Consider the following 25,561-nt stretch of genomic DNA (forward strand, 5'->3'; position numbering starts at 1 on the left):
GCAATTACCAATGGTGTAGGGGACTGTAACCAAATCACTGATTATGGCGTAAAGGGGTTTTCCATAATCCAGTCAATTTTCTATAATTATCAAACTTCAGAGTCCTCTCAATACTCTGCCAGGCTCTCAATTTTTATAATTAAACTTCCACGGCAGTAAAATTATTTCCAAGAAAATTAGTCATGTAAGTTACAGTTCATATGCTAGCTTCTGGCAACAATGAAAGCAGCAACATCAAAAGCAAATTCCCACTACCGATGCAATCTTCTTACAATGATTTTGTAATGTCAGTACAAGTGAATTTCTCTTACATTGACCACCTCTATCTTCTTATTATTCATGTTTCTTTTGGTGGTACATTGTGTGCCTCACGACCATTCAAGTACCATACAGTAAATTGAGATAAAGTTCTTGGAATTTCACAGAAATCAAATAAAAGTCTCACAACCCATGGCAACATCCATGGCTCTTATTGCAATTAAGTCAGTACATGTGTTCATCATCCATTTGTATTTTCTTTTAAAGAAAAGGTGCTGATATTTTGTATTGTTTTCATCTGTGAGGTAGATGGCACTTTCATATAAATAGTGTAAATCAAAGTGAAGTCAGCCCTGAGCCTGCAATGAGTGCTGCACCACTGACTGCTCAAGTCAATTATTAAATCATGACCACAAAATAACTCCTCATTTTGAAAGATAAACAGTAAATCTTTGAAAGCAGAGTGTTGGCTGAGTACACACACAGGTGCCTTCCCTTAGCAAAGGTCAGCGGAACTCTGGCTTCAGTCTCCAGACGCCTTCACCATTTGGGTTCCTATGGAAGGTGCAGAGATTGCGGAGAAGTTCTCGAAAGACACAGGACTGTGCCACTGGCAGTTTGGACTCGAATTCCTGCAGTATTTCCTGAGTACTAGCCTCGCCGTCCACACGAGCCTGGAATGCTATGAAGTTCCGTACATCCACTAGCAATTCATCGTATTCTGTTGAACCTGGGGCTGGAGCTTGATTCTCATCTCCCTCATTCCCTGTCCTTCGTGGTAAAATAAGGTGGTTTCTTGCCCTCATCTTTGCTAATAAAGATGAAGAATCTAGTGCACTGGAGGATGATTCTCCAGTCTCTGATTTCCCATCGAAGTGCCCACTGGAATTACTCCTCTTGTCATTTTCTTTCTTTATTGTACCTGTATCCTGCAAATAAACATATGGACTATGGAAAAAGTTGGATTTTGAGACTCACCAAATCTGTTTAGTGGAATCTACCTACCATTTAAGCCTAAACAGCAAATGTGAACACACAGGAGCTACCCATCTGAAATACGTAATAAACAGGTAACATGCTCTAGTCTCAACTGGATTATGTAGTTCGGCCCTGAGCAAGCCAAAAAAACCAGCACTGGTCTTGAAACAGGGCAAGCAGAGAATGTTGTAATTTGTGACTGCTGTATCTGATTAGACTTTAATCAAAACAAGAAAAATCAAGTTCATGGGGTGGCTAAAATTCTGGACTTCTATAGGACTGTAAGGCAAGTAGGTATGGGACACATGCACTTATTGTATAGATCAGATTTCTTGTGTAAATCAACGCATTTAATTCATCATCTAATAGAAGAGAAATGCTAGCTCCTTTGTCTTACCTTGCACTTGCTTCCAGGTGATGCACAAGCAGAACGTGGAGAAAGCAGCATAGGGTTTCTTTTCTGACCAAACCGACTCCTAAAAACATGCAAATGTAGTAATTCATTAAAACATCCCTCTCAAAAAGATTAGGATACGTTTAACAGAGACTCTGATTGGGTTCCAGTTTGAGAGTTCTCAAGAACTCTCTGCCAACCTCTCTCTCCTCTACTGTGCAACAGTAAAGCTTTCTTTGTATGTCAGGATGGACTAGTTGCTGGTCTTGTAACATGCCTTTATATGCTTATTAAATGTAAAGCACAACCCCCCACTTTGATATATGCTACTGCAAATACCAAGTGCAAAAAAAGACAAATTCATAGCATCCTAAGAAACCTTAAACAGTGCAAAAACTGAACTTACTTTATTCCTGATGGTGCACCTGAAAGACCACTTGTGCCTGTCCAGGTTGGCACACCAGAAGCAGCTCCTAAACATCGCTGCCGAGAGACTTTTAAGGCTCTTAAGGCATCTTGGGCCACTCTGTTTGCTTCTGCTTCCACCAACACATAATCTGCACTGGAAGCTTCCATAATGGCATCATGCTTCATAACACTGTGTACCCCTAACAGAATACACAAGAAAACATGAGAGAAGAAATCTGTTAATTAAGAGGTTAATCTGTAAAAATAAGTATTCAGTATTTAAGTGAATGCCACAATCACTTTTTGTCTTTTTTTTTCCTTTTTCAGATTGTTTATATTCTGCACTTCAGTACAGTCATTTCTAGTAAGAGATACGCTTGCATCAAGTGAGCAACGAACTGACAGCAAAGCACTTCTGGTGTACTGATGAGGTCATCGTTTACAACAGACTTGCAATTACGTGTGTAAACTGATCATTTCTATTGTCATGGACAAGACAGACAGAAGTGAAGCCCTTGTGTAAATAAAGGTTGATTACATCCTTATTTCCAGAAGAAACAACATATTACTTCTATATCCAAAAGTGTTTCTGGAATGCTGTACATCTGCTGAGCACTTTAACTTTTCATTACAATAACTAAATAGATAGAACCCATTTTTTGTACTGAAGGTTTAACCATCACAACAAGGGAACTGCTCCTTCCCTCACTTGCTGAGTTTTATACACCTCAAATTAAACAGTCTGGCACTGTTGAATAACTGAGTAACAAAGGTTACCTGATTTTTTGAAAAGTTTCTCCAGGACATAATCATCATTTTTCTTTAGCTCTTCCTCCTTCTCTTCACTGTCCTCCTTTCTATATTGCTTTTGTTTTACTAGATGAGGAATGCGCTCTCCTTCAAATTTGGCATCTCTGTGATGTTTCTTCTTCTTAGACCTATCTTTGTGGCTCTCATGTGGCAGCATATCCACCCTGTGCTTTGTTTTTGAGGTGCATTTATAATGATTATTATCTAATTGGCCATCTTCAGCTTTAGCATCCTGCTCTTCCCAAGAGCCAGCTGCACCACCCGCAAGATGAAAACCTCCCTCAGCATTTACATTAGCTGCTCCATGTACTTCATCAGTTACCATGGTGCCCAGACATTCTGCATTCTCTGAAGACCCTGCACTATCTGGCAACGACTGGGACACAGACTTCTCAGCTCCTTCCAAGCTCTTCTCTTTGCTTTTACTCCCTGAATTTACATTAGTAGTAGCTTGTGCATTATCTTTTGCATAGCTATTTTGGTCAAAGGTTTCCAAATCTCCTTTCATTTCTTCATTTGACTCTATTGCTTTAGAAGAATAATTTGCCATGTGGCTGGTTGAATTGGATGGCTTGCTGTACTTTCGTGAGCTGCTTTCTGTAAGATGGAGACCACCTTTGGAAATGTCATTATCAGGTGGCTTTTCAAGTTTCCTTTTCAACTGGTGTTTTAGGACTTGAACATCTGAACCAGTACCTGAGGGATGAATGAAATCAACATCAATTTCTCAAACACTTCAAACAATTTTGCTTTTAACAGATTGGGGGGAGGGGGGGGAAATGTACCTGCAAAAATCGCACTAGTTTCTGTCCCCTGAGACACATCCGGGCTGCTCAGAGTAAAAAGCTCACAAAGATCATTGGATTTGAAAAAGCGCCTTTGCTTTGGGTCTTTCAGCACTCTGTTCGTTAAAAACTGTTTGAAGATCTGTCTAAAAATAATAATAAAAGAAAAAGTACTCTGTGACTCTGTGTATGAAATTGTCTAGCTATGTTTAAGTATTGAATAGATTACTTAAACAGAAAACTGTATCAGCACAAATTTTACCCTGCAGAACAATTAAGCAGTGGGAAGATGATGATAGTTTTCAAAAGACAATCTTGAGTTAGTAACTTTCAAACAACCCACTAAATTGTTAAACACAGGGATTTATTGCATAGCAACAATCCCTTAACACAACAGGTAACCACCATTCTGAAATGTCCTATGAGGCATCCCTTATCTAAGTAATAAATAACTTCACAGCTAGAGACTGTTTTGTCCATTAAAACTGAAAAGCCTACATATATTACAATAAAACCATCAAAAAGCTCTTTCAAAGAAAAACATGATCTTGTTAAAATGACAACATTTAAATAGTTCTGTTGGTTGGAGGAACCAAAAGCAGCAGAGGAGCTGAGTCTGATGGTGAGGAATGTATGACAACCATTGAAAAGAGAAATCGGAGTTGGGGTGAGAGAAAGAGGAAAAAAAGATCCCACCTATAGAGGACAGAAGGGAACAAATTTGGTGGAAAACTAAGCTGCCAAAAGTCTGTTGGTATTGGTTAAATCTATTCCTATGCCATGCTTATACTTGATAGCTTTTGATTGCAAGTTATAAGCACCATTTCCTGTCCAAAATCCTCAAAGAAAGATGGAACTCAGTTCCATGGTTTTGGTCTGCTGGCACAAAGCAGGAAAACTACATCCAAATCCAGCTGGCAAAAATTTATGTTCAAAAATAGTTTCCAGCTACCATAATGCATCCATCAGACAACTTTTACAATCTGTAAGAATTAACTGAGCTTCATAGCTTCCTGCAAGGCTGATCTCATACTTGCAGGGAGCAAAACAGAGGCAAAAATAGAAGACAACTTGCTTGAAGTTCGAAGTCCACTGCACTGCTCTGGTAATAAAATGCATTTCTGATGGCTGTCCTAACCCTTCGAGCCCACTTCCTTGATGTGGTCAGTGTTTTTCAAAACAACGTATGCCAGAGGGAATCAAGCCAACTAACAGTGGATGCTTTGCGTCCATGTGGTAAAGCATATTAGAAAAAAAAAAATCACTAAGTGTGGGTATTTCATTATTTAGAGCTTTTCATTCATCTGCATTTTCAAAGAGGCTATTCCAGTTCTAAAGAATAATACCTAGCCAGAGGATTCCCAAGTACGTTCATTTGGAATTCATGTGAATGAAGCTAACTACTCAAACAGCTGAATGGGAAAGCAAACAAAAAGAGTTAATTGATTTAGCTACATTCCGGAATGAATAACCTGACTATGGACAGGCTGCTCTTAAGGGCTTAATTCTTGCACTTCAGAACAATCTTGGAATACAATAAAACTGTGTTTGCAGAGTAGCAAATGCATGTACCTACCACATACATCTCTACATATCCTAAGGAAGCATAAAGAACTTGTTGATTTCAAATTGCATCTCATTGTCAAGCCTCATATTCTAAACAAGAGAGTCATTTTTCTGATCTCAGCCTCATGCTGTCCCACTTACAGTGAATTCTGGATGTGCCGGACACAACTGCAGCTGCTGGACAGATTGATGAAGTATGTTTGGCATGTGGGGTCTTGGAGCTAGAGAAGCAGCAGCACAGTCCTGTAGCTGGGAATGTAATACTAGAAGGCCGACTTCCCAATAGAAATTTTGTAAGCTTTCCCTGTCACACACCCCATCATGACAAGGTTAGGGGTTACATGCCATGTGAGCACATGCACAGGTGTGCCACTGTTATATGACCTCAGACTCATTACAAAAATTTTCTTGAGCATAGGGCTGTATCCAAAGAATCAGCTGAACTGACCTGTGGTATATCTTCTCTTCAATAGTACCTGCAGTGAGAAGCCTGTACACAGTCACCTGTTTCTTTTGGCCTATTCTCCAAGCACGCTCCCGAGCCTAAAACAAAACAGGTTTGATTACCAGACATTAACCTTCCAGACACATATTTGACATTTTGATTGATACCATTGTTTGATTGATATTGATTCTATTGTTTTAGATCTAGTGTGGGCATTTAACAAATAGTTCAAGAAGTTATATCTGTTGTATTTCTATAGCATTAGGAAAACAAACTCAGAAGCAGAGGAAAAAATATTTAGAAAGGTTACATATGTAGAAAGATAACACTCCAATGGTACCAAGAAATTATGCAAAAATCTCAAAGAACAAGTTGGTGTCTTAAATTAGAACTGGTATCTAGGATGCTGTACTTCGTACAGACGTGTTCCCAAGACCACCTATTTCAGAAGTCACTTTTATTTAATGCATACATCTCCTATAAACTTTTTTCCCTTTTTCTTAACTGAAAGCTTTCCTAGAAACAACTTGAACCAACAACTAAAATGGACCACTGCAGTGGGACTGCATACTTGCAGATCCCGAACCTGTGTAGCCTGTCTTAAGGAAATTTTTTTTTTTCCTCTCAAACATGTAAGCCCCATAAATTTGTAAGTGATCTGATAACCCAGAGTCCATCACACATCATCAGATAAAGAACAATTCCTCTAAGATAAGCGTAATGCCAGACTCTCTTGAGAGCACAGTTACATAACATGATTTAGTGACAAAGAGGGTTCCTGCTGTCTCCCAGGTCTTGCTCCCAAAGGTTGCTCTGTTTTTCCTACCCTGCATAAATCACCACCCCCTCAAGTCATGCCTGTTCAACAGCTTGTACAGCTGTACTCTTCCTTCGGAAACAAGTAGTTTGTCTGTTTATTTAAAAAAACCTAGATCATTTTAATTGCTTGTCTGACTACACTCTGAACTGCATATATGAATCGACAATATTGAAGAGTGGTAAGGTACGATAGCATAAAAAGGATGTGGTGGGAACCACTTAAATTGGCTTTACCATGCAAACAATCATAATGTAGAACTGCACCCTAAGCGACCATTTCTGGCAACAGCATCTTAGGGAAGAGTAACATTGCTTTAACACATAATTTATGGAGAAAAATGTCATTCCATCTTCAGTTTTATTTTCAACTGAGCTGGTAAATGGAATGTAATAAACCAAACACACCTGTGTGTCTGTACTGGGATTCCAGTCAGGATCATAAATAATAACCCGGTCAGCACCTGTCAAGTTAATTCCAATGCCACCAACACGAGTTGTCAGAAGAAAGATAAATATGGATTTGTCCTACAACACAAGAGAAAACTTAATAAAATGGGAGTTACCAAAGCACAAGCCTGTTCTCATTATTTCTTGGATTCTTTTATTAAAATGTTGATTTTAAATTTAATATAAAAAGGAAAAAAGTTAATCTGCATTTACCAGTATTATCTGCAAAAATGCAAAGGGAGTCAAGAGGAGGATTAAGCTTCCGTGCTTGCCTAATAACTCTTTTGACAAATAAAAGTAGTTTGGTCTTAACTTCATTTACTGTTTTCCAGTTAAAGCTTCTTTTCCCCTTGTCCAATTGTGGGTTTTTTTCTTAGCACAAAATCTAACAAGTATGAGGAAAATATGGTGACTTCTTTTCCTCTCACAAGGCAAGTGGTTTCATTTGATTGAACTTCCCAGATTCATTTGTCAAAACTGAAGTAGCGTATTTAAAAACAGACCAGAAAGGAATGCCGAGAACCCTGAACTAAGCCCAGGTACCATATTCACTGATAGGCATTTGTGTGGGATACAACATCTCACCTCATTATATCTTGTTATAAGGGGCTGTCTGGAAGCTATTGTTGTGGTGCCATCCATCCTGAGGTAGGAATAGTTTCTGTCTCTCACAAAGACTTCAAGGATCTGCAGCATCTGTTATGACAGAAAAAAAATTTAACGAAATCCACAAAGGCTAAGTGACATGAAGACTAAGTGACTGTCTGATCAAGTCACAACAATTCCTGGTACTAACTGCACTGCTAATCAAGCAAATGAGGGGGGAAAAAAAACTCTTAGAAAAGAAACAACAACTTGTGAAACCTAAACGAGAAGAAAATTCATTAACTTATGCAATTGAGAGAAGGAAGAAAAAAACAGAGTAGTTATTTTGCTGCTGGAGTGCAGGAATGGAATGTTTTTTTGGGAATGTGCAAGTGTTGGTAATGTTGGTGTGGGAGGTCAGGAGTTATGGTCTCAAGACAATTTAACCAGGTAAGTGGTGGAGCAGTCCACAGAATCAAGGCAAAGTCCTGAATATTTAGGAAAGACAAAGGAAGGTCAGTGGCTGTGCTACTTGCTTAACGTACATAATTCTGAGGTCTAGCTGTGCACATGCGCTAAAGAGAATGAGCAAAATGACTAGCAATTCTATACTGAAACTAAAAGTAGGGATAATAAATACATCACCGCAGCTTCAGCCTGGTATTATATAGGTGTAAATGATACAAGCTTTGATCCACTATTCTGAATTGGGGCAACACATGTCATAGCGCAAGTGTTGCTACAATAAAGCTTACTGAACTAGGGAATCGGTCACTAATTACTCCAATTATTTCCAAAGAAAAACATTAGACATTTTGGTATTTTCAGAGACACATTAATTTTCTGAGAAAGACACCACAAAAGAGTAACTCTGTTTCTAATTACAAATCTTTTGGGATACACACACACTTTTTACTTTTAGTAAAAACTAAAATAAACTAAAAACAGCTCATCTTACCTGTCTTGACTGAGTAAACAACAACACTCTATGACCTTGCTTATGCCATATTTTCAGCAAGGACTCTACCACTATCATTTTTCCAGAACGTTTCCAATATCCAAACTGATCTGCTTCCTCTACTTCAGCATCTGGTACACCCTTCAAAGTCCTGGGACCACCAGAGAAGAGATCAGGGTGGTTGCAAATCTTTCTCAGGGCTACCAGTCCGGAGAAAATCTAAAGAATACAGGAGAAAAAAATTTTTTTTTTTTTTGGACAAAAACTTGTATCTATATGGGTTGCGGTTAAAGAAAGGAAACTTCTTGTCTTACAAGAGATCTTTGTCCTGCAGCTAAAATGGGAACGGAAAACATCCACAGAAGTCAAACGTGTGAAGTCAGATGTCTGATATGCAGGAGTCACAGGAAATAACAGGCATTTTAGAATGTATTTCATGTTACTGCTGGCACCCTGGCCACAGCCATTTCAACACTTGCATCGTGAGGATGGATGCAAGACATGTTGAAGTGACTACCCACACAGTAACAAGGAAGCCTGCTATTTGCTTTGCTATACCATGAGAATCTACGAAATCATCAGCTGTCACATGAAGACCATCTCTCAACTGCACTCCTGTCAGAACAAGTTACTCTTTTCCTTTAATTCACATTTGCAGTTCACTAAAAGCACACATACAGTAATCTACAGCAGGTCATCTAAAAAGTTGTAATTTGTTCCAAGGACCAGACATTTCAAAGCCCATTCTACTTCTACTTTTATCTTGTCACCCCATTACATAGGGAACATTAACACTAAGAATTTCACAAAACAGTTGTGAGATAAAAAAGAGTAGACATTCACAAGAGCAGAATTGAGATCAATGTGTTTGGTTCCCTTTCTGCTCAGAATCCAGTTCAAGTATGTGAAGGTCAATCTATGACTTCATGCAAACTCCACTTGTTGTCAATGACCTCAATTAATGCCAACCTGCATGTCTCCATTGAGAATCTGGTAAACTTCTTTAGAGTCGATGAAATTTTGATAGACTTGACGCTGCTCATCTGTCAAACGACAAAACAGGACCTACCAAAAAAACAAAAACACCCCAAACCCAAGCTGTAAACTCCAGATATAGTAAGTTTTACACTTTCACAATGTTGAATATGCTACAATGAAACTTCACAGACAGGTCTGACACAGTGAAATACTAAATTAAAAGATACTACACAGAGATCACTACAGATAAAAAAGAAAAGTTAGAATTCTTAGAGAATGAACACAATCTTTTCTATGCCCTTTTCCAGTTGTTAATTTTTCCCTCAAATTCCTTTAGTTTTGAAAGTGCTGCCATCTTCCAGTTTCAATTAAGTAACTGTGCAGTGTTAGCATTCTCTCAAAGCTATGTTTATAGAACACGCTTTCCTGTGCATCTGCTACGTCCCTTACAACTTGCAAATTCTCTTAGTACCTCATGGGAAAACAACAGGTTAGCACATATAATCTGTTCTGTCATTAGCCTTTGAGCATTAGCAAATAATGATTTTTCAGTCTGATGGGCTAAAATGGAACAAAATCACTTCCTCACATCCTGCAAGACACCCAACATTATGTTGTAAGTCAAACTTCTATAGAGCCCTGTGACTAACAAGAAGAAAAATCAAATTCTTTTACTCTGCTTATGATTGCATGTTTTAGAGTAAGAAGCCTAGATTCTTTGAAGTATACTGAAATGAGAATTTGATTAAAAAAGCACATGAGACTGCAGAGCAGAAAAAGAATCTATCCTATTTATTTATTGTCTGCTTTCAGCGTTTAAGAAGAATCACTAACATGTCTGCTTCTCTTTTAGAGAGAGGGCGAAAGAAGGAAAAGAGTCAGGACAGGACAAGAAAGCTTGAAGCACCTGAGAGGAAGAAAAATCTAACCTTATTACAAGTGAGTATTTGCAGGAGTTTCAGCTGTTCACATCATCCTCTTTTAAATCATCCTCTCCAACTCTAACTTGAGTCAAATATTTCCTAAAAACATCTAAACTCTTTGTAGACCAAATAATAAATTTCAAATCAAAAGACTAAAATTTGGAAAATTATTAGAATATGCAGGCCCAGCTAGCTTACAGTATGATCTACTGCCATCAAATATTTTTCTATTTGCTGCCCAAGTTAACCTTTTACCATCAAACAACTTTGAAGTGTCCAACAAGAGATGCACCATAGGAAACACCCCACAGACAGCTCACTTCTACGCATTTATGGCCTATGAGGGCAGCACTAATGAGTACAGTCAAAAGCATAAAATAGACCTGACTGCACTTTATTATACCTTTCATTTTTAGATGGAAGCAGAGATGTATAGGCCCTGCAGGACTAAAGCCATTGCATGCTCAGAAAATAGGCGAAAAGAGTAAGCAACTTAAAAGTTCTCCATCTTATCTTTTGTTAAACAGCATTTGATCTGCTAATAGCCTGCTAAGGTCCATGAAAGATGATGGTTTGGGGAGGAAAAGAGCTCAAATCTAATAGTAAAGAGAAGCAAACCTGTTCATTTTTATCTGGAAGTGAAAGGCTCATTTTTACATCAGCCTTCATTCTTCGCAGCAAGTAGGGGTTTATGGTGTCTCGTAACACACATGCACATTTGTATGCAGTTTTTACCTGAAGAAGGAAAAAAAGACACAAAATTGTATTTTGGTTCTTGATATCAGTATTAGCAACAGACAAAATTCAATAATTAGTAATAGGAAAATCCTCATAAAATGCAATACTATGAACATTCATCATTTGTGCTGATACATAGTTAATTGTTCAACAACATAAATTGCAATAAATCTCATGTTAGCAACAATAGCATTGAATAGTCTCCTTCAGATATTACTAATTCATCTTTCCTAATTTAGAGGAATTTATTAAGAGAGAACAGAAATAAGAGACTTCTTGGCTAGCAAGAGCTGATTTCCCCTTTTAGAAACCAAACTATGAGTATAAACCAAAATTCACATGGAAAGAATACTAATACATATACTGAAGATGAAAAGGAAGCCTAGAGCAATGGCGGTTACTAGACAATAAGTGAAGATTAGTGCCCACTTGAGACTATTAAAAAAAAAAAAAAAAAGGAAAAAAAAATCGGTACAAGAAAATCCCCATGATCACAGAAACAAAAGGTCACTCTGGCCTTAAATGGAGCATACGGTTCCATAATGAGTAATGGATGTGTGAGATGGGTATTAACTGTACATAATGGCTAAAATACACAAAACAAAGAATACAATAAATTATTGATACGTAAAAACCAAATTGGCTATCCAATTTAGTAAATTACTAAGCCTTCGACAAGGGAAGCACTTAAACTCAAAGAGAAAATAAAACTTTAGAAATTTACGTGCATAAAACATTAAAAAGAATGTTAAAATGGAAACAACTTTATTAGCATTTATACGGAACTTTTAATCTATACAGACTATCACTATATAGACAACTTCTCTATCAGCTAACATGAGAAATGTTTAAGAGAACCAAAACTACGAAGATGAACATAGAAACTCATTCAAAAGAATATTCTAAGGAATTTTTGCTTATGAAATTAAATAGTTTAAATACTTATAAGGCTTCTAGTAGCTATTTTAGTAGTCTTAGTGGAAATAGCTTTCAGTTCAGATTTCAGCATTACTCTATAAAGTATAATTTACCCTCTATAAATGATTTACTAAAGCTTGAAATGAAATAGGAAAATTCTGTTTAATTACATGAAAATGTAAGATGAATCACATTCCCATACACATGCTTATTTTTACTTTAAATCAGAGAATACTTCTAATGACTTAAATTTAAGGTTCTTGACAGGCAACACTCGTATATATGCTAAGCCTGCACAGAAAGAACGGTCTCATCTAGTTGAACAGTCCTCTTCACATGCATAGAAGTAAACACAAATGCAATATTTACTGGATCAGTGTCTAGAATGAACAGTATGTGGTACATATAAGAGTCAATTTTGAAACAAAGCAAACAGTTTCCTTCAACCAAAGTATTATCAAGTATTATCAGTTATATATTATCAGATATTTTGTTTGCATTTACCTGTACAGGAGAGGCATTGGAATATCCTCCCATGGTTATTGGAACAGAAAATTGCTCCATGAACACAGGTAGTGTTCCCAGTTTCCCTGGGAATACAAAGTCAAAGAGGGACCAGAGCTCCTTTAAGTTATTTTGCATTGGGGAGCCAGACAAGATGATTCGATGGGGTGTGCGGAACTATTAATAAAAAAAATAGATTTTCAATTTCACCACCATGAATTTTCTAATTTTAAAATACATTGCCTAATATTTCTGAAATAAACAAGAGCTTTTTGCAGGACATTGTCCATAAACCGTTAGCAGAAACTGTACTTATTTTGCAGAACATGAACACTATAACGTAATTTAACATTTGTCCTTAATACCAAATTATTACACAATATACATTTCTGATTTTTTTCTCTATCTTAACTCTGTACCTTCATAGATCATTGTGTTCTATGCTTTTGTTCTTTTTTAAGAGTCAAACTTGTACTTTTATGATAAAACAATACAAAGCTATTAGGTCTTGAACTCCATCCCAATCCCCCAAGCACTGCAAACCTTCTATTTGTTTTGCGATAAAGTACCTGCTTGCATGCAAGTGTGACTGCAGCGTTTGGATTTCGGATTTTGTGACCCTCATCCAAAATCACATAATGCCAGTCATAGCTGTGGATGTTATCCTGCATCAGGCGAATGTATGAATAGGACGTAATTAAAATTCCATGGCATGAAGCAATTTCACGAATTAGTTTCGCCTAAAACCAAAAGGTGCATATTGTCAGTAACATATTGAGAGAAAAATAATCTGTCCTAATGAACTACAGGTTTGCTGTCCAAGATATGTACCAAAAATTTTGAAAAAGTAGATAATATACTTTGCCAAGAATAAGTCTAGACAAGACTTAGAGTATATGACTCTTAACTCATCTGTAAAAGAATGAACCACTCTCTTATTGTGGTATAACATATCAGAATTTGATCTGGTCAGAAGAATTTTTTTTTTTTCCCCAAAAGCCATGTCTGAAACATACAAATAAGAAATATGACTGAGACAACTGTTTACTTCAAGTTCTCCTCTATTTATCTCACAAACCTAGCTTTGCAAACTGCATCAAAGACACAACAAAACAGAAGAGGAAAATAAACAAACTGAAAAAAAAAATCACAAAAATCTATTTGGTTAATCCTAAATTCTATCGCACCCTTCTTATTAATAGGGTTAATGTATCTGTTATTAATCACCAAATTGTTTGTTTCTCTTGTAAGCTATACCTTTTCCCTAACTTTCAGTAGTTTTTTTAGGCTGTAAATTATGTGGGGCAAGGACAGTCTGTATCACTTTCCTTAGGTACTTCCACAGCTTTCACAGTGTTCAAGAATTTCATCTTCCCTACATTTATCCTCTACATACAACTGAGGTAATGAAATGCCATTATCTTCTGTTAGAGATGAAGGAAAAGAACATAGAACCTAGGGCCTAAATCCATCAAGCGTTTAGGTGTTTAACTGCCATGGAAATCAGCTGGAGTTAGATGCTAAAATATCAGGGCAAAAATGACTTGGCAGAAGCTCACACAGGAAAGGGAAAACAAAACCAAATTCCTTCCCCCTCCCCCCCCCCCCCCCCAAGGAGCACCCTAATAGACCATCTTTTCTCTGTTACTTTATATTTACACAGCAACTAGCAAAATAGGACTGTCTTCCGCTGCTGCTGTTACATAAAAACTACTCACTGTGTGAGAAAAAGATACTTACATCAATAACTACCAATTCCAAACTTTTTCTTTCTTTAAATTACTCTCAAAATAGTCAAACTACAGCCAGAGGTATTCCCTCCCTACAGTCAGAGGATGTCAGTGCTACCTCAAAATCTCTGGGACTTTGAGCCCATCCTATAGTTAGGGTTTCATAAACTTCATGCCTGTTTATGTATGAATTCACCACTGGAATGCATCAACAGTTACTCAGTAATTTTCTAAGAGCTGTATATATTAGGTCCTGACATAGGATCTGATCCTACACTGGCAAAATGAATGGCACTTTTACAATTGATTTAATGGATATCGTATTAGCATGCTGGGGCAAAACCAGAAAAGATAATGGGCTGCAAAGCAGCTCTGGATTACATAAACACCCAATGTAAAAAACACCCCTCCTCCCTGATTTTGCTAAAGGAAAGACAGAAGTATAAAACAGCAATCACATTTTTAAAAGATTTGCACAGTCTAAAGCATCATGAACACTCATTAGAAGTGCCTTAAAAAGGGGGGGGGGGGAATCATATCAATTTCTTTCTTGTAATATTTCTTGCTATTACTCTTTCTGATAAAGACATAACCCAAAGAATCAAATAGTTCTTTTGCACTTAACTATTCTAGAATTTCTATTCTGATTATCGCTTCCTGATGAAACCATAGCACATAATTTAAAGTTGGCATCCTTTTTATTTTCTCAGAAGGATACACAATCTTTAGAATAATCTGTACTAGGGAAGCAGTAGGATTCCTAGACAGGTATGAACCTCCAGAGCTTAATTTTACCTGGCGCATTCCCCATAGTCTGCAACTGTGTCCTAGAGTTGCAGCAATGGCCCATCATAGAATATTGTAGATATCCCCACCCAAACACTTAAGACAAATCATCTCGGGTGATTTCAAATTAAAAGCTTGTAAAATATGTAACCTCTCCTAGTATTTGCAATTAATAGGGTACGTCTGCAATTAGACCGACTCACAGAATGCTACACTGTTGTCATTAAAAGATGTTTTGTGAAAGTGCTGCTGTTATTACAGAGACTCAAGAGACCAATCCCTCCTAGAGGGCAAACAGTGGACTAGCAGAAAACAACAGCCATAAATCACATTGTCAGGTAGCAGAGAGAACAGGAGTGAAACACAGGCACATGAAGGCCATTCACTGTAAACACACCACAGAAGAATCCTAGTCAGGATTTACTGAACCTGTAATTAATTAAAACTTCCTTCAAGCTAAATCTTTAATAAACAAGGATTTGTGCTGACAATGAAGAAATACAACACAATTTTAACAACTCACTCTACAACATTTATTAACTATCATTTTACTGTTATAGGTTACATGCAGCTTTAGTTGCAGACCTTGCAATACTTTAAATCTTTTAAAATATGCTAATAAATCTAAAGCTAAACTGGAAACACACTGTTTTGATGTTGTGGCATTTCAGAATTTATGCTATTTTATCATTTATTCTTTAGGTCGCAGTGCCTATTTGGTTAGATTCAAACGTGTTTTATTAGTTTTCTATTTTTTTCCTCAGGGAACAAACTTCAATATTTCAGAGCACCACCTGTTTAACTGAAAAAACAAACAAACAAAACCCTGAGAATAAATTCAGCTTAACAGACAGATCCTATTAATGCCAAAAAGGTTAAACAGCAATTCGGTGGTTTGAAATTTTGAACTCTCGTCTTTAAAGAGATGCGCATGAATAAAGGAACACGTAAGTGGAATAATTTTACTCTTGTAGTTTTGCTCAACAGAGTATTTCAGGCTTTTACAATTCAAGAACAGAGCTCTCTCCTAACAGTGGGAGAAATAAGCTGCTTGGGCTGCACTGCCCTTACTGATACACGGATGCACAGTACAAAGTTGGGAAGATTTTTGACAAGCAACATTTTCTCCCCGTTGAGTACCTAGCTGTAGGTAGTTCTTCTCCTTTTGAAGCTACCCAAGTACAGTTGTTTTGAATGAAACCTACAGAAATAAGGTTCAGTTTATCCTTTTAGCAGCTAAAGCAGATTTTTTAAGAGAACCTGAACTCTTCTATAATATTATGTATTAAAAATGGTAATATGCTTGAATAGAAATGCGTACATAAGAGTGAATGTCACGAAATACACTAGTGATAACTATGATATTCCCTAAACATCAGATATCTATTTTTAAAGCAAGTCTGAATCCACCAAGATATCTAGTTATTTACACAATCATATATCACTTGTCAATCAAAAATGCATTCTTCAGCAGTCTTTTCACTCTCTCATAAACAACCATTAAGCCCAGAGAACCATAAATTCAACTTATAAACCTCTTTACTATTTCCCCACCCCAAATAAAACAATTTAAATGGCATCATGAAGAGGCTACAAGAGAACACATTACAATGTTTAATAATGTAAAAGTTGCAATAAATATATAGTAAGTGCTCTAACTCTTTTTAACAGGAATGTTATTTGCTGTGGCATGATACTAAGTTTATCTGAGTTTGGTCCTTAAGATAGAAATACAGTCTTTGGCTAAAATACAGGTTTTATATCCAGTTATGCCAATAATGCTAACCTCTGTAGTTATTTTTGTTATATGTAGATTAGGTACTCTACTGTGGTGGTAAAAGGCTTAAATTTCTACAAAGAAGTGTGTAAAGTTATTCTCAAATAGACGGTGCTACAGATGCAACTATCATGAAGCAAAAATTACTTTTGAAGGCTGTATTTTGCATCCAGCATTTGACCAGAATAAAGTAACATGAAGTTATGGCTTTACAGAGTGTATCTAATCATCAGAGAGAATCATTAAGCCCAGTGACAGCTCTTCTGAAGATCAAGAAATCAAAAGTTCAGCATTGACCTTAAAGCTACAGACTCCCTCCATATTTTGGATGTTAAACCTAGATAACCAACATTCATGTTGCCTTAGATTCTATGGTTTATAAATGCTAATGTGCAGTCAAAAATTTTGAAGCAACAGGACAGGTTGTTTGTACAGAAGGCTTTTTTCCCTTATATACTTGGAGGGCTTTTTCCTCTATATCTTATGTTCTATACTATAAATAAAACATCATTTATGGCATGCTATATTGGATTTACTATTTTATTCTCTCTCATCCTTAGGGGTCTCAGAGTACTTTGTAGTCACAAGTCCCTTTAAAACAGATAAAGGTCTAGTGTAAACCACTGCAGGAGATTAATAGCATACAACAGCACCACAGGACACATTTAGCTACAAATGCTGTACCTCGTTCAAAGTGAAGGTTGACTTAATGGAGGAAGACTATTACTTAAATCTGACTCTTCCTACTACTTCCGGCTTAAGCACATTTTTCATAAGAGAAGCAAATTATCTTCTCTAATCACAAACAGGAAAAAAAATAAGCTTGATATTTCAAGCCAAGAGTCTCAGAACTAGCTCCAAACTCTTGGAAACCGATCCAACTTGCTATTTTATCTTCCTCCCATCACCTAAAATACCATCTGTCTTCCCTTGTGGAAAGCTAGAGACCTTTAAACTATTAATCATACTTTAAGGGCTGAAACTGGAACTTGATACTTATCTCCCATATTACCAAACTGCCTATCACTTTTACTCCAGCAAAGGAATGTAGTATTCTGTCTTTTGAAGCATCACGTATGCTAAAAACCTAGACTAATACTATGGCAGCAGGGGTATTATCTAAGCAGGATGCTTCAATGACTTATCTGAAGCAGGCTGACTAAATCGGTGGCCAATTTGGTGCTCACAATTCAGGGTGTTCCATACTATTATTGCAGAAAACCCTAAAGCTGCTTGCTAAGAAAACCAAAAATGGACTGTGAGAAAAAGGATATACTGAGGAAATGATGGCTCAGCCTTTATCACCCTGCTCAGAAGTCCTTTAGTGACACTAAAGAAATGGTAGGTGCTAGCTGATTCACATTAAAGAAATAACTCAGCTTCCACTGTAAATCACCAATCCAGAAAGGGATGTCTACCTCAACACTGGAACAGGAAAGGGGAGGGAGGGGCACAATCTCACACAAATTAATACTAAGTCTATATTTTTGCTTTCCTACTTTAATACTAAGTCTGTATTTTTGCTTTTCTACTGTAGAGTTGAGACAGTCTGAAGGATCCAAAGCTGTGCATTAATCAACATAAAAGTAGTTTAGTGTTCTTGAATACTACCTGTAACTGTTCTTCTCTTATTTTGAGCAAAGCTACAGAAATAGTTTACCGTTCAGTTCTTTAAAATCTAGCCTTGAGTGTCACTGATGTACAGTGTTTTTTTTTTTTAATAACTGTTTCTTTCATCTCAAAACCCTTCTTAGCCCATAGCTGCTCTGTGAATCCAGTTTGCATTTAAGTCACCTATCAAATAATATAGGTGCAGTTTAGTTTTTCCTGTCTGAAAGCTGAGTGTGATTCAAAATTCTGCTGAGAAACAATTTAGGGTCAAATTTAGCAAGAAAAACAGATTCGGTGCTCTTCAAACAGGCAAAACTATTTATCAATAACAGACCGATAACTGAATAATGCACACTGCAGGGACTTGTAATTGATACAGACCCATATTCCTGAGGGAATAAAACAAATCTGGTTACATGTGAAGACAGAGTGCTCCACTGCAAATGAGAATGCAGACAACTGGCACTGCATGTAAAATTGAGTAATTTTATGCCTAATTTCCACTAGCAAGTATCTGTGCTCTGATATTTGGTTCTCACCTTTGATATTATTGCTCACTTGGTTATCTAAGTTTCAATAAATGGACAACAGTTTAGAGTGGCACCTGAAATATTTTCTAAAAAAAAGTCATGCAAGAGTGCTATTCCTTTACCAGTTCTGACAAAAGAATGCTGGTAGGAAGAAGCTAGGAACAAGAAGGTTTTTAAAACAGGTCACAGAATCAAAAAAAACCTGCTCTGTTCTTCCACGTTTATTTTCTGAGCTAGACGATCAGTGTCACTAATGAAAATGAAGCATAAGGCTTTGGCCAGTATTAATTTATGAGAAAACAATTAGCTCAGAAGAGATATTTTTCCCACTTTTCTCTGTGAAGAAATAAATTTATGGACAAATCCAAAGAACTGAGAGGTAGGATTAATCACGTCAGTTTAATCACTGACACTTCGGCATCTTAGAAGGTGCAATTTCTAAAACAGAAAATACCTATCCATAAAGAATATAATTTTACCAGTTTGGTGATATCGAAAGATTCAGTATTTGCAAATATTTCAGGATTCCTGACAATGAATTAGTAATAAGTACTTAGAAACATCTCACATATGAGAGAAACTTAAGTTTTATCAACTGGAACTCCAGTTGCTGCCTCTTGCTGCTATGAAGTAATGTCTGTCCAGTAGGACACCTGTCATTACTCAACTGTTTTTTCTCCATAAATCTCTTTCATTAGTTTTAAGATTAACCTTTCTTTGTTTCTTAGAAATCATTTGTCCCTCTCATTCATAGGTCTGTACAGATCAAGTTGCCCTACTGTGTTTTAATCATGAACACTCTGCTGTCCAGCAACTACAAGTTAAAACTCTTCTAAAAATCCATTAAGACCTTCACTCCTTGACATCCAGTTAATTTAAGCAAGAATTACGTTCCTCTACTGGTCCAGACCAGTCTAATCTCTTGCTAGCCCAGAGGCTGATGTAATCTTTCTGACTCCAAAAGAGGGAACAACATTCAGTTTCCAGATCCTATCTGCTTTCAAGTTGGCTGTCAAGCACAAAACTCTTCTCATTTACATGTTAACAAACCACAGTACACTAACAGTAACAGGCCAACACTGGAACTGTCAGTTTAATTACAAATAAGTCTGTGCAATACTGAGACAACAGGTGCACAGTTACTTGGCTACTGGCCATGTAAAATTAATCCCTATTGAAGAATAAATATATATGCTTATGTAATCTAATGACAATTTTCTTATTTATTTCTTAAACTTATTGTTAGCCAGAACATAAAGCCAGTGTGGTCTCTGGATGAATATCATACAATCTGAACAGATGCAAAGCAGTCTCCTCTTACGCCACAGGTAATCAGAAGATGGAACCATCATAACAAGATTAGATCAGCACTAACATATTCATAGAAAGAGTGGAGGTTGAAAAGAAATTCTAGATAAGAATAAAATTTCATGTGACAAAATTTCTGTGTACAAGTGGTATTTATGCTAGTAAATTAGTAGCAAATTCCTTTCTTCCAAGTATAAGGACATCTAGAATGAGAAAGTATTTTATATTTTTTAAATTTACTTTAGTCATAAGCTTGCTCTTTTTTGATTAAGTAGCAGCTTGGGAAAAACGTATATGAGTTGAAGACCACATCAACAGCAAAGCTTTTGTTTAAAGCATCCTCTTTCAGCTATCAAAAGATGAAGAACAAGGGCAAAAGTGGAGAACTGAACCTATTTAAAGTCACCAGCTGGCATGCAAATTCTTTAAGCTGTTGAGAACAGGTTTATGGAATGACAATGGGAAGATGAAGGCCTGAAAACTTGACTATTCTTCTACTCCTGTAGATGGAAAGATTTGAGCCAGTCCGACAAGCTCATTAATTAACAAATACCCCAAAATAAGCATACATGATTTAATTTAGGAAGACATACAAGCATGTTATTGAGGTCAACAGACTTTTAGGGCTTGAAGACATACCAAGTTAATTGAACAACAGGAAGCTATTAGCACATTAGAGCGTTCTATTCTTTTTTTGCCATATACTGTAACTGTATCGATTATCTCACAATACGTTTAATCAAGTGCAATTAAGCACCATACAATTTTAACATTATTACAAGAAACTCAATAAATATTTAAAGAGAAATTTAAAAATGGTTTGCTGAATCCTGCAAATCCATTTAAGCATCTGAAATATGAGGCCAAGGGAAAAAAAAGAAATCTAAGTTTTCCTTGCTGTGCTCCTTCAAGCTACCAAAGAGTGAAGCTTCACAGAAGTTAGGCTTATTGATTTAAGAAAAGAAACAAAAACACACACGGTAAGACACTGGTCAAGCAAATAAAAAGGCAGAAAAGACACCACTTGAAGGAAAAAAAAAAAAAAAAAAAAAGGGAAAAAAAGGAAAAAAGACCCCACCACCCAAACACAAAACAGAAAAGCAGAAACAAAGTTACACTGTCTTTAAAGGAAGTGAGATTAGGTGATATCAGCTGACATACTGATCAACTGATGAGAACTGAGCATGCCTGTGCAAACTGAATGAATTAACTAGTAAATCAATGACATTCTGATATACAAAAATGCAAGGAAAAAAATCACTGGTACCGGAAACGGGTATGCCAACAGGTTCTTAGATTGATCAGTGGCAGCAAAAACAGCTGATAATAATGCAGACTGTTTTGTAATTGTAAAGTAGGCAGTGGGAAGAGATGGATCACGCATTTGAACGACAGCGAGGCACTCACTGAAGAGACTCTTCATTGAAAATTACAGAGAAGCTCTGCAAATTTATCAAAAATATAGAAGGCTTTCCATATTGAATCCAGAGAATGGAGGATAATCTCAGCATCTTTCTTTTTTGAAAATCTGAAGTATAGATTGCAAACAATTTTTTTTTGCACAGGAGGCATATATGTGTGCTTAAGTTTTCACTGCACTGTAAAAGTGACTAGAGGAAACTACATACTCTTAAATATTGACTCTTAAATATTGACATGGGTGGCCTTGTGGAAATTGAGAGAGAGAAAACAGTTTGCATTAAATTCAACATCAGTTTTTTTTTTTTTTGGAAGTTTTTCTAGTATCTGTGAGAGTGATCAACCTTCAGACATGTCTACCTTCAGCACAAACAATTTCAGTGAAAACATTCAAGAAAGTTAGCTAGTATTACATGAACACCACCTGAACACCATGGTAAAAATACATTACGTATCATATTATGTTGGCTACTGTACGTATATACACAGACTTTTCAAGGAAAAGAACACATGTTAACATTAAAGCCATCGTACATATTGTGTTTCTGTGATAAATTGAAGCATATCTAACACTGCAGAAGCACCATAGCGAGTTTTAAACACACTAGATTAGATCGCAAGCAGTCTAGTCATGGCAGCATGGAATTCCATACAAGCACAGCTCTCTGAATGAGAAATCTACTACTATGTTTCACTTGTTCAGGTAACTCTACTCTACACCACAATGCAAGTGTACTCCTTGCCATTTTTTTTTTACAGTTTCCTAAAAAAAGATTCATACATGCAGTGAATGTTTTATCCTTTTAAAACAATCGGAGAAAGAGCATAAACTTGCACAGAGACCTTCAGGAAAAGGGGATACTTTTCTTTAGGTAACACACAAAAGAAGAGACAAGCTTTTGGAATGTCAATAGTTACCTTTTGGTTGGTGTAAGAACCAGTTTCATGGAGAACGGCAACTCTAAACGGAGGCCACCAAGTATGAAATTCTTTTACCCACTGATGCATCACAGTAGCTGGACAAACAATCACTGTCGGACCCAGCCCCTGGTACCTAAAATAGAATATTCAAGAATAAAACTTCAGTGTGAAATAAATACTCTGTATTAAGCAGCCCATTAAAATAACCCGACAAAATAGTTCAAGTGGAGTATGACAGCTATGGAAATTGAGTGGCATTTTCTTTTTCCAGAAGTCTATTTTTTCAAAGCAAGATGAAAGGAGCACAGCTGTAAGAACCTATCCATTGAAGAATTAATGTTTGCATCTATCAATAGAAGCACATAAATAGAAAAATTCCAAACAATATGGCAAAAGGGAACTTCCTCCTGTGGTAATACAAATCAGGTTTGGAGTGACTGCTGTTTCTTTAAGAGAAATGAAATCATTAACAACCAACCATTTTATTACTTCTATTCATAGAAAATGTGTAGATACAGTCTTGCAAATGGACTTATTGCACATGGGTGTTTTGTTTTATGTTGGTAATATTGGTAATACACCATAGTATTATAACCTTAATTTACAGACAGCAAGACAAGACAGGCTCTAACGCAGCAGAATATACCACCCGCAGAAGAAGCTGACATTGGAGCCAGGCTAAAACTTCACCATCTCCAGGTCTTTTGTTCAGAATCAGATAATTCTCTGACAATTACTGAGGAGATATTAGAAACAAAGCTTTTCTGTATGATACATTTAGTTCAGAACTACTCTTACAATTAAAAAAGAAAAACAAGACCTCTTGTACAACAACCAAACAAGAAATACTACAGTTAGAAACAAACAGCAACAGTCATATAGGAAATATGATCTGTAGGAAAAAATTAAAATATTGCATGTTAACTCTTCACATATATTTGCTGTTTAAAAAACAGAACAAAGTAAGTTTGTAAACAAAGGCAAGAGCTACAGTTATGTACTGATCTCTTTTTACATCATGCAAAATGGTGATGGATAACTGTGTACATTTCAAGTGGCAATACATAAGCAATTCAAAAGATCACACTATACACTCAAAATCACAAGCCTATAGCAATAAAGAACAGCAGAAAGACCCTGCATAAAAAAGAACAAAAACAAAAAAACACTAGTAACACTCTTCAGAAACTGAAAATACTTAGAAGTAACCTTGTTTATTAAAAGCTTATCCATCTGCATAATGACAACCTGGATGTTGCTTCTCTCTTTCATCATCAAAAAAGTAATATATACAAAACTTACATAGTCTAATGAAAGCTTATGAGAACTCCCAGCAATCCAAGGGGAGGTCTGCTGCTTTGTCTTTCCTGATGAAAGGACCACTGATCTGAAAGCTCATTTGCTTCTTCCAAACCTGCTCCAGCTACGTCAACTTTTCTAATTAATGACCTTTCCTCTCCCTATAAATTTTGCTTCTCTTATATCCTTAGACCATCATGACTGCAACACTTCTACTGAATACTTTGTATGACATCTGGCTTTCCCCATCCATGTGACTATTATTTTAAAGTAGCTCATTAACTGTTAAAAGTGAAGAAACATATTAATATGCCCAGTAAGAAAATTGCGTCATACTTTAGCTAGTCTTCAAGCTGCCTCAAAAAACAGACAAATACCGGAATCAGAAGTAGTTTACAGAAAAATGTTTCTAGTCATCTTATTTTGAAGCAAAGAACACTTTGAAGAGAATTTCACTGATAAAGTTGTGTATTTTGAATGTTTACAAAAATCTATAGTGGCTCTATTTTCTTAATACTCGAGTGCCTCCTAAAAATGGTAACATTTATAATCCTGCAGAGTGATCAAAGTAGTATTTTCTCCATCTTACAGATGGGGAACTGAGGCTGCAAGAGACTATGGGAAAGGCTGCAGTGCCAGATTCATGCAGCAATACACTAGCTCCATCTGCAAACCAAAGTGGTAAGATACGAGCTGAGCTGGAAGCATTTAGGCATGCTGATGACATGACTCTGTCCACTCGCAACAAATTCTACCTCTCAGCCACACTGACCAGAAGGTCTCCTGCTTACAAGACTACAGGGCTTTCAGATAGAAGCCAGCTAGTGCTAGTGCCTTTCTAGTTCAGACTGCAGAGGCAGAAAATGCTCCACCATGCAAGGATCAAGTCATTTAGACCTTCTGCCCTATGAAACAAAAGCAAAATCAGAATAAAGGAATTTTCACAAAAAAATTAAAACCTGTTTCTTCTCAGGAGTTACTGTCATGCTGGTCTGCCTAGTTACCTGCACAAATCAAAAAAACTGGAATAGAACACAGGATCTCATACTCAGAAAGAATACTGCAACTTCTATTTTGGCCTTTTTGAAGTTGTTTTGCAGTTTCACTGCAGTTTCTAAGGTCCTAAGCTGTAACTGTTTAACAGTGCCTGGTGAGACGTTCCTGAAAGATTTCTATCAACTCACTGGAGCTCCAACAAGGGCAGAGAATATAACTGCACAGAATAAGCTGTAGAGCAGCATCTTAAATCAGGCAGTTGTGTCAAAGAAATCAACTGGCCTGAGTGATGGAGGACAGAGCAATTGTTTTGTACATAAAGACTATGGTAGGAACAAAACTGAAGCAGCTGGAAAAAAAAGTGCTTCTGAAAGACACCAATATTTTCTACTTAAAACATTATTTTACATTTCATGTCCATGATAAGTGTAATTTAAATACACCTCTACATAAAGCAAGGTAAAATTTATTTTTAATATACTACATTTCCTAAAATGTACATAGTAATTTACATTAGGAAAACAGGCCAACAGAACTAGAATGCAAGCACTTGTAAATCCAACAACACCAAGAAGTACCTTTTCTCATAATTTCACCTATGAAGAAGGAATTCTTAAATATTGTTTAGTAACATAACATGAAAGATCCTTGGAAGAAAGGTGAGTCATTC

General features: G+C 36.6%; 1 protein-coding gene across 1 annotated transcript in view; it reads right to left on the reverse strand.

The window, feature by feature from the left end:
* Nucleotides 1–111: 111 nt before the first annotated feature.
* Nucleotides 112–25,561, reverse strand: part of ERCC6 (ERCC excision repair 6, chromatin remodeling factor) — a 49,679-nt gene continuing 24,229 nt past the window's right edge. The window contains exons 9-22 of the mRNA XM_026109965.2: nt 22,594–22,729; nt 13,084–13,254; nt 12,515–12,691; nt 10,973–11,089; nt 9,423–9,518; nt 8,454–8,672; nt 7,496–7,606; nt 6,869–6,988; nt 5,648–5,742; nt 3,634–3,779; nt 2,816–3,544; nt 2,037–2,238; nt 1,634–1,712; nt 112–1,187 (exon numbers count right to left, since the gene is read on the reverse strand). Coding sequence (XP_025965750.2) covers nt 765–1,187; nt 1,634–1,712; nt 2,037–2,238; nt 2,816–3,544; nt 3,634–3,779; nt 5,648–5,742; nt 6,869–6,988; nt 7,496–7,606; nt 8,454–8,672; nt 9,423–9,518; nt 10,973–11,089; nt 12,515–12,691; nt 13,084–13,254; nt 22,594–22,729 — 2,821 coding nt within the window. The 3' untranslated portion in view covers nt 112–764. The remainder of the gene's footprint in view (nt 1,188–1,633; nt 1,713–2,036; nt 2,239–2,815; nt 3,545–3,633; nt 3,780–5,647; nt 5,743–6,868; nt 6,989–7,495; nt 7,607–8,453; nt 8,673–9,422; nt 9,519–10,972; nt 11,090–12,514; nt 12,692–13,083; nt 13,255–22,593; nt 22,730–25,561) is intronic.

The sequence above is a fragment of the Dromaius novaehollandiae genome, chromosome 6 (genome assembly GCF_036370855.1).
Source record: "Dromaius novaehollandiae isolate bDroNov1 chromosome 6, bDroNov1.hap1, whole genome shotgun sequence".
NCBI classification, from domain to species: domain Eukaryota; kingdom Metazoa; phylum Chordata; class Aves; order Casuariiformes; family Dromaiidae; genus Dromaius; species Dromaius novaehollandiae.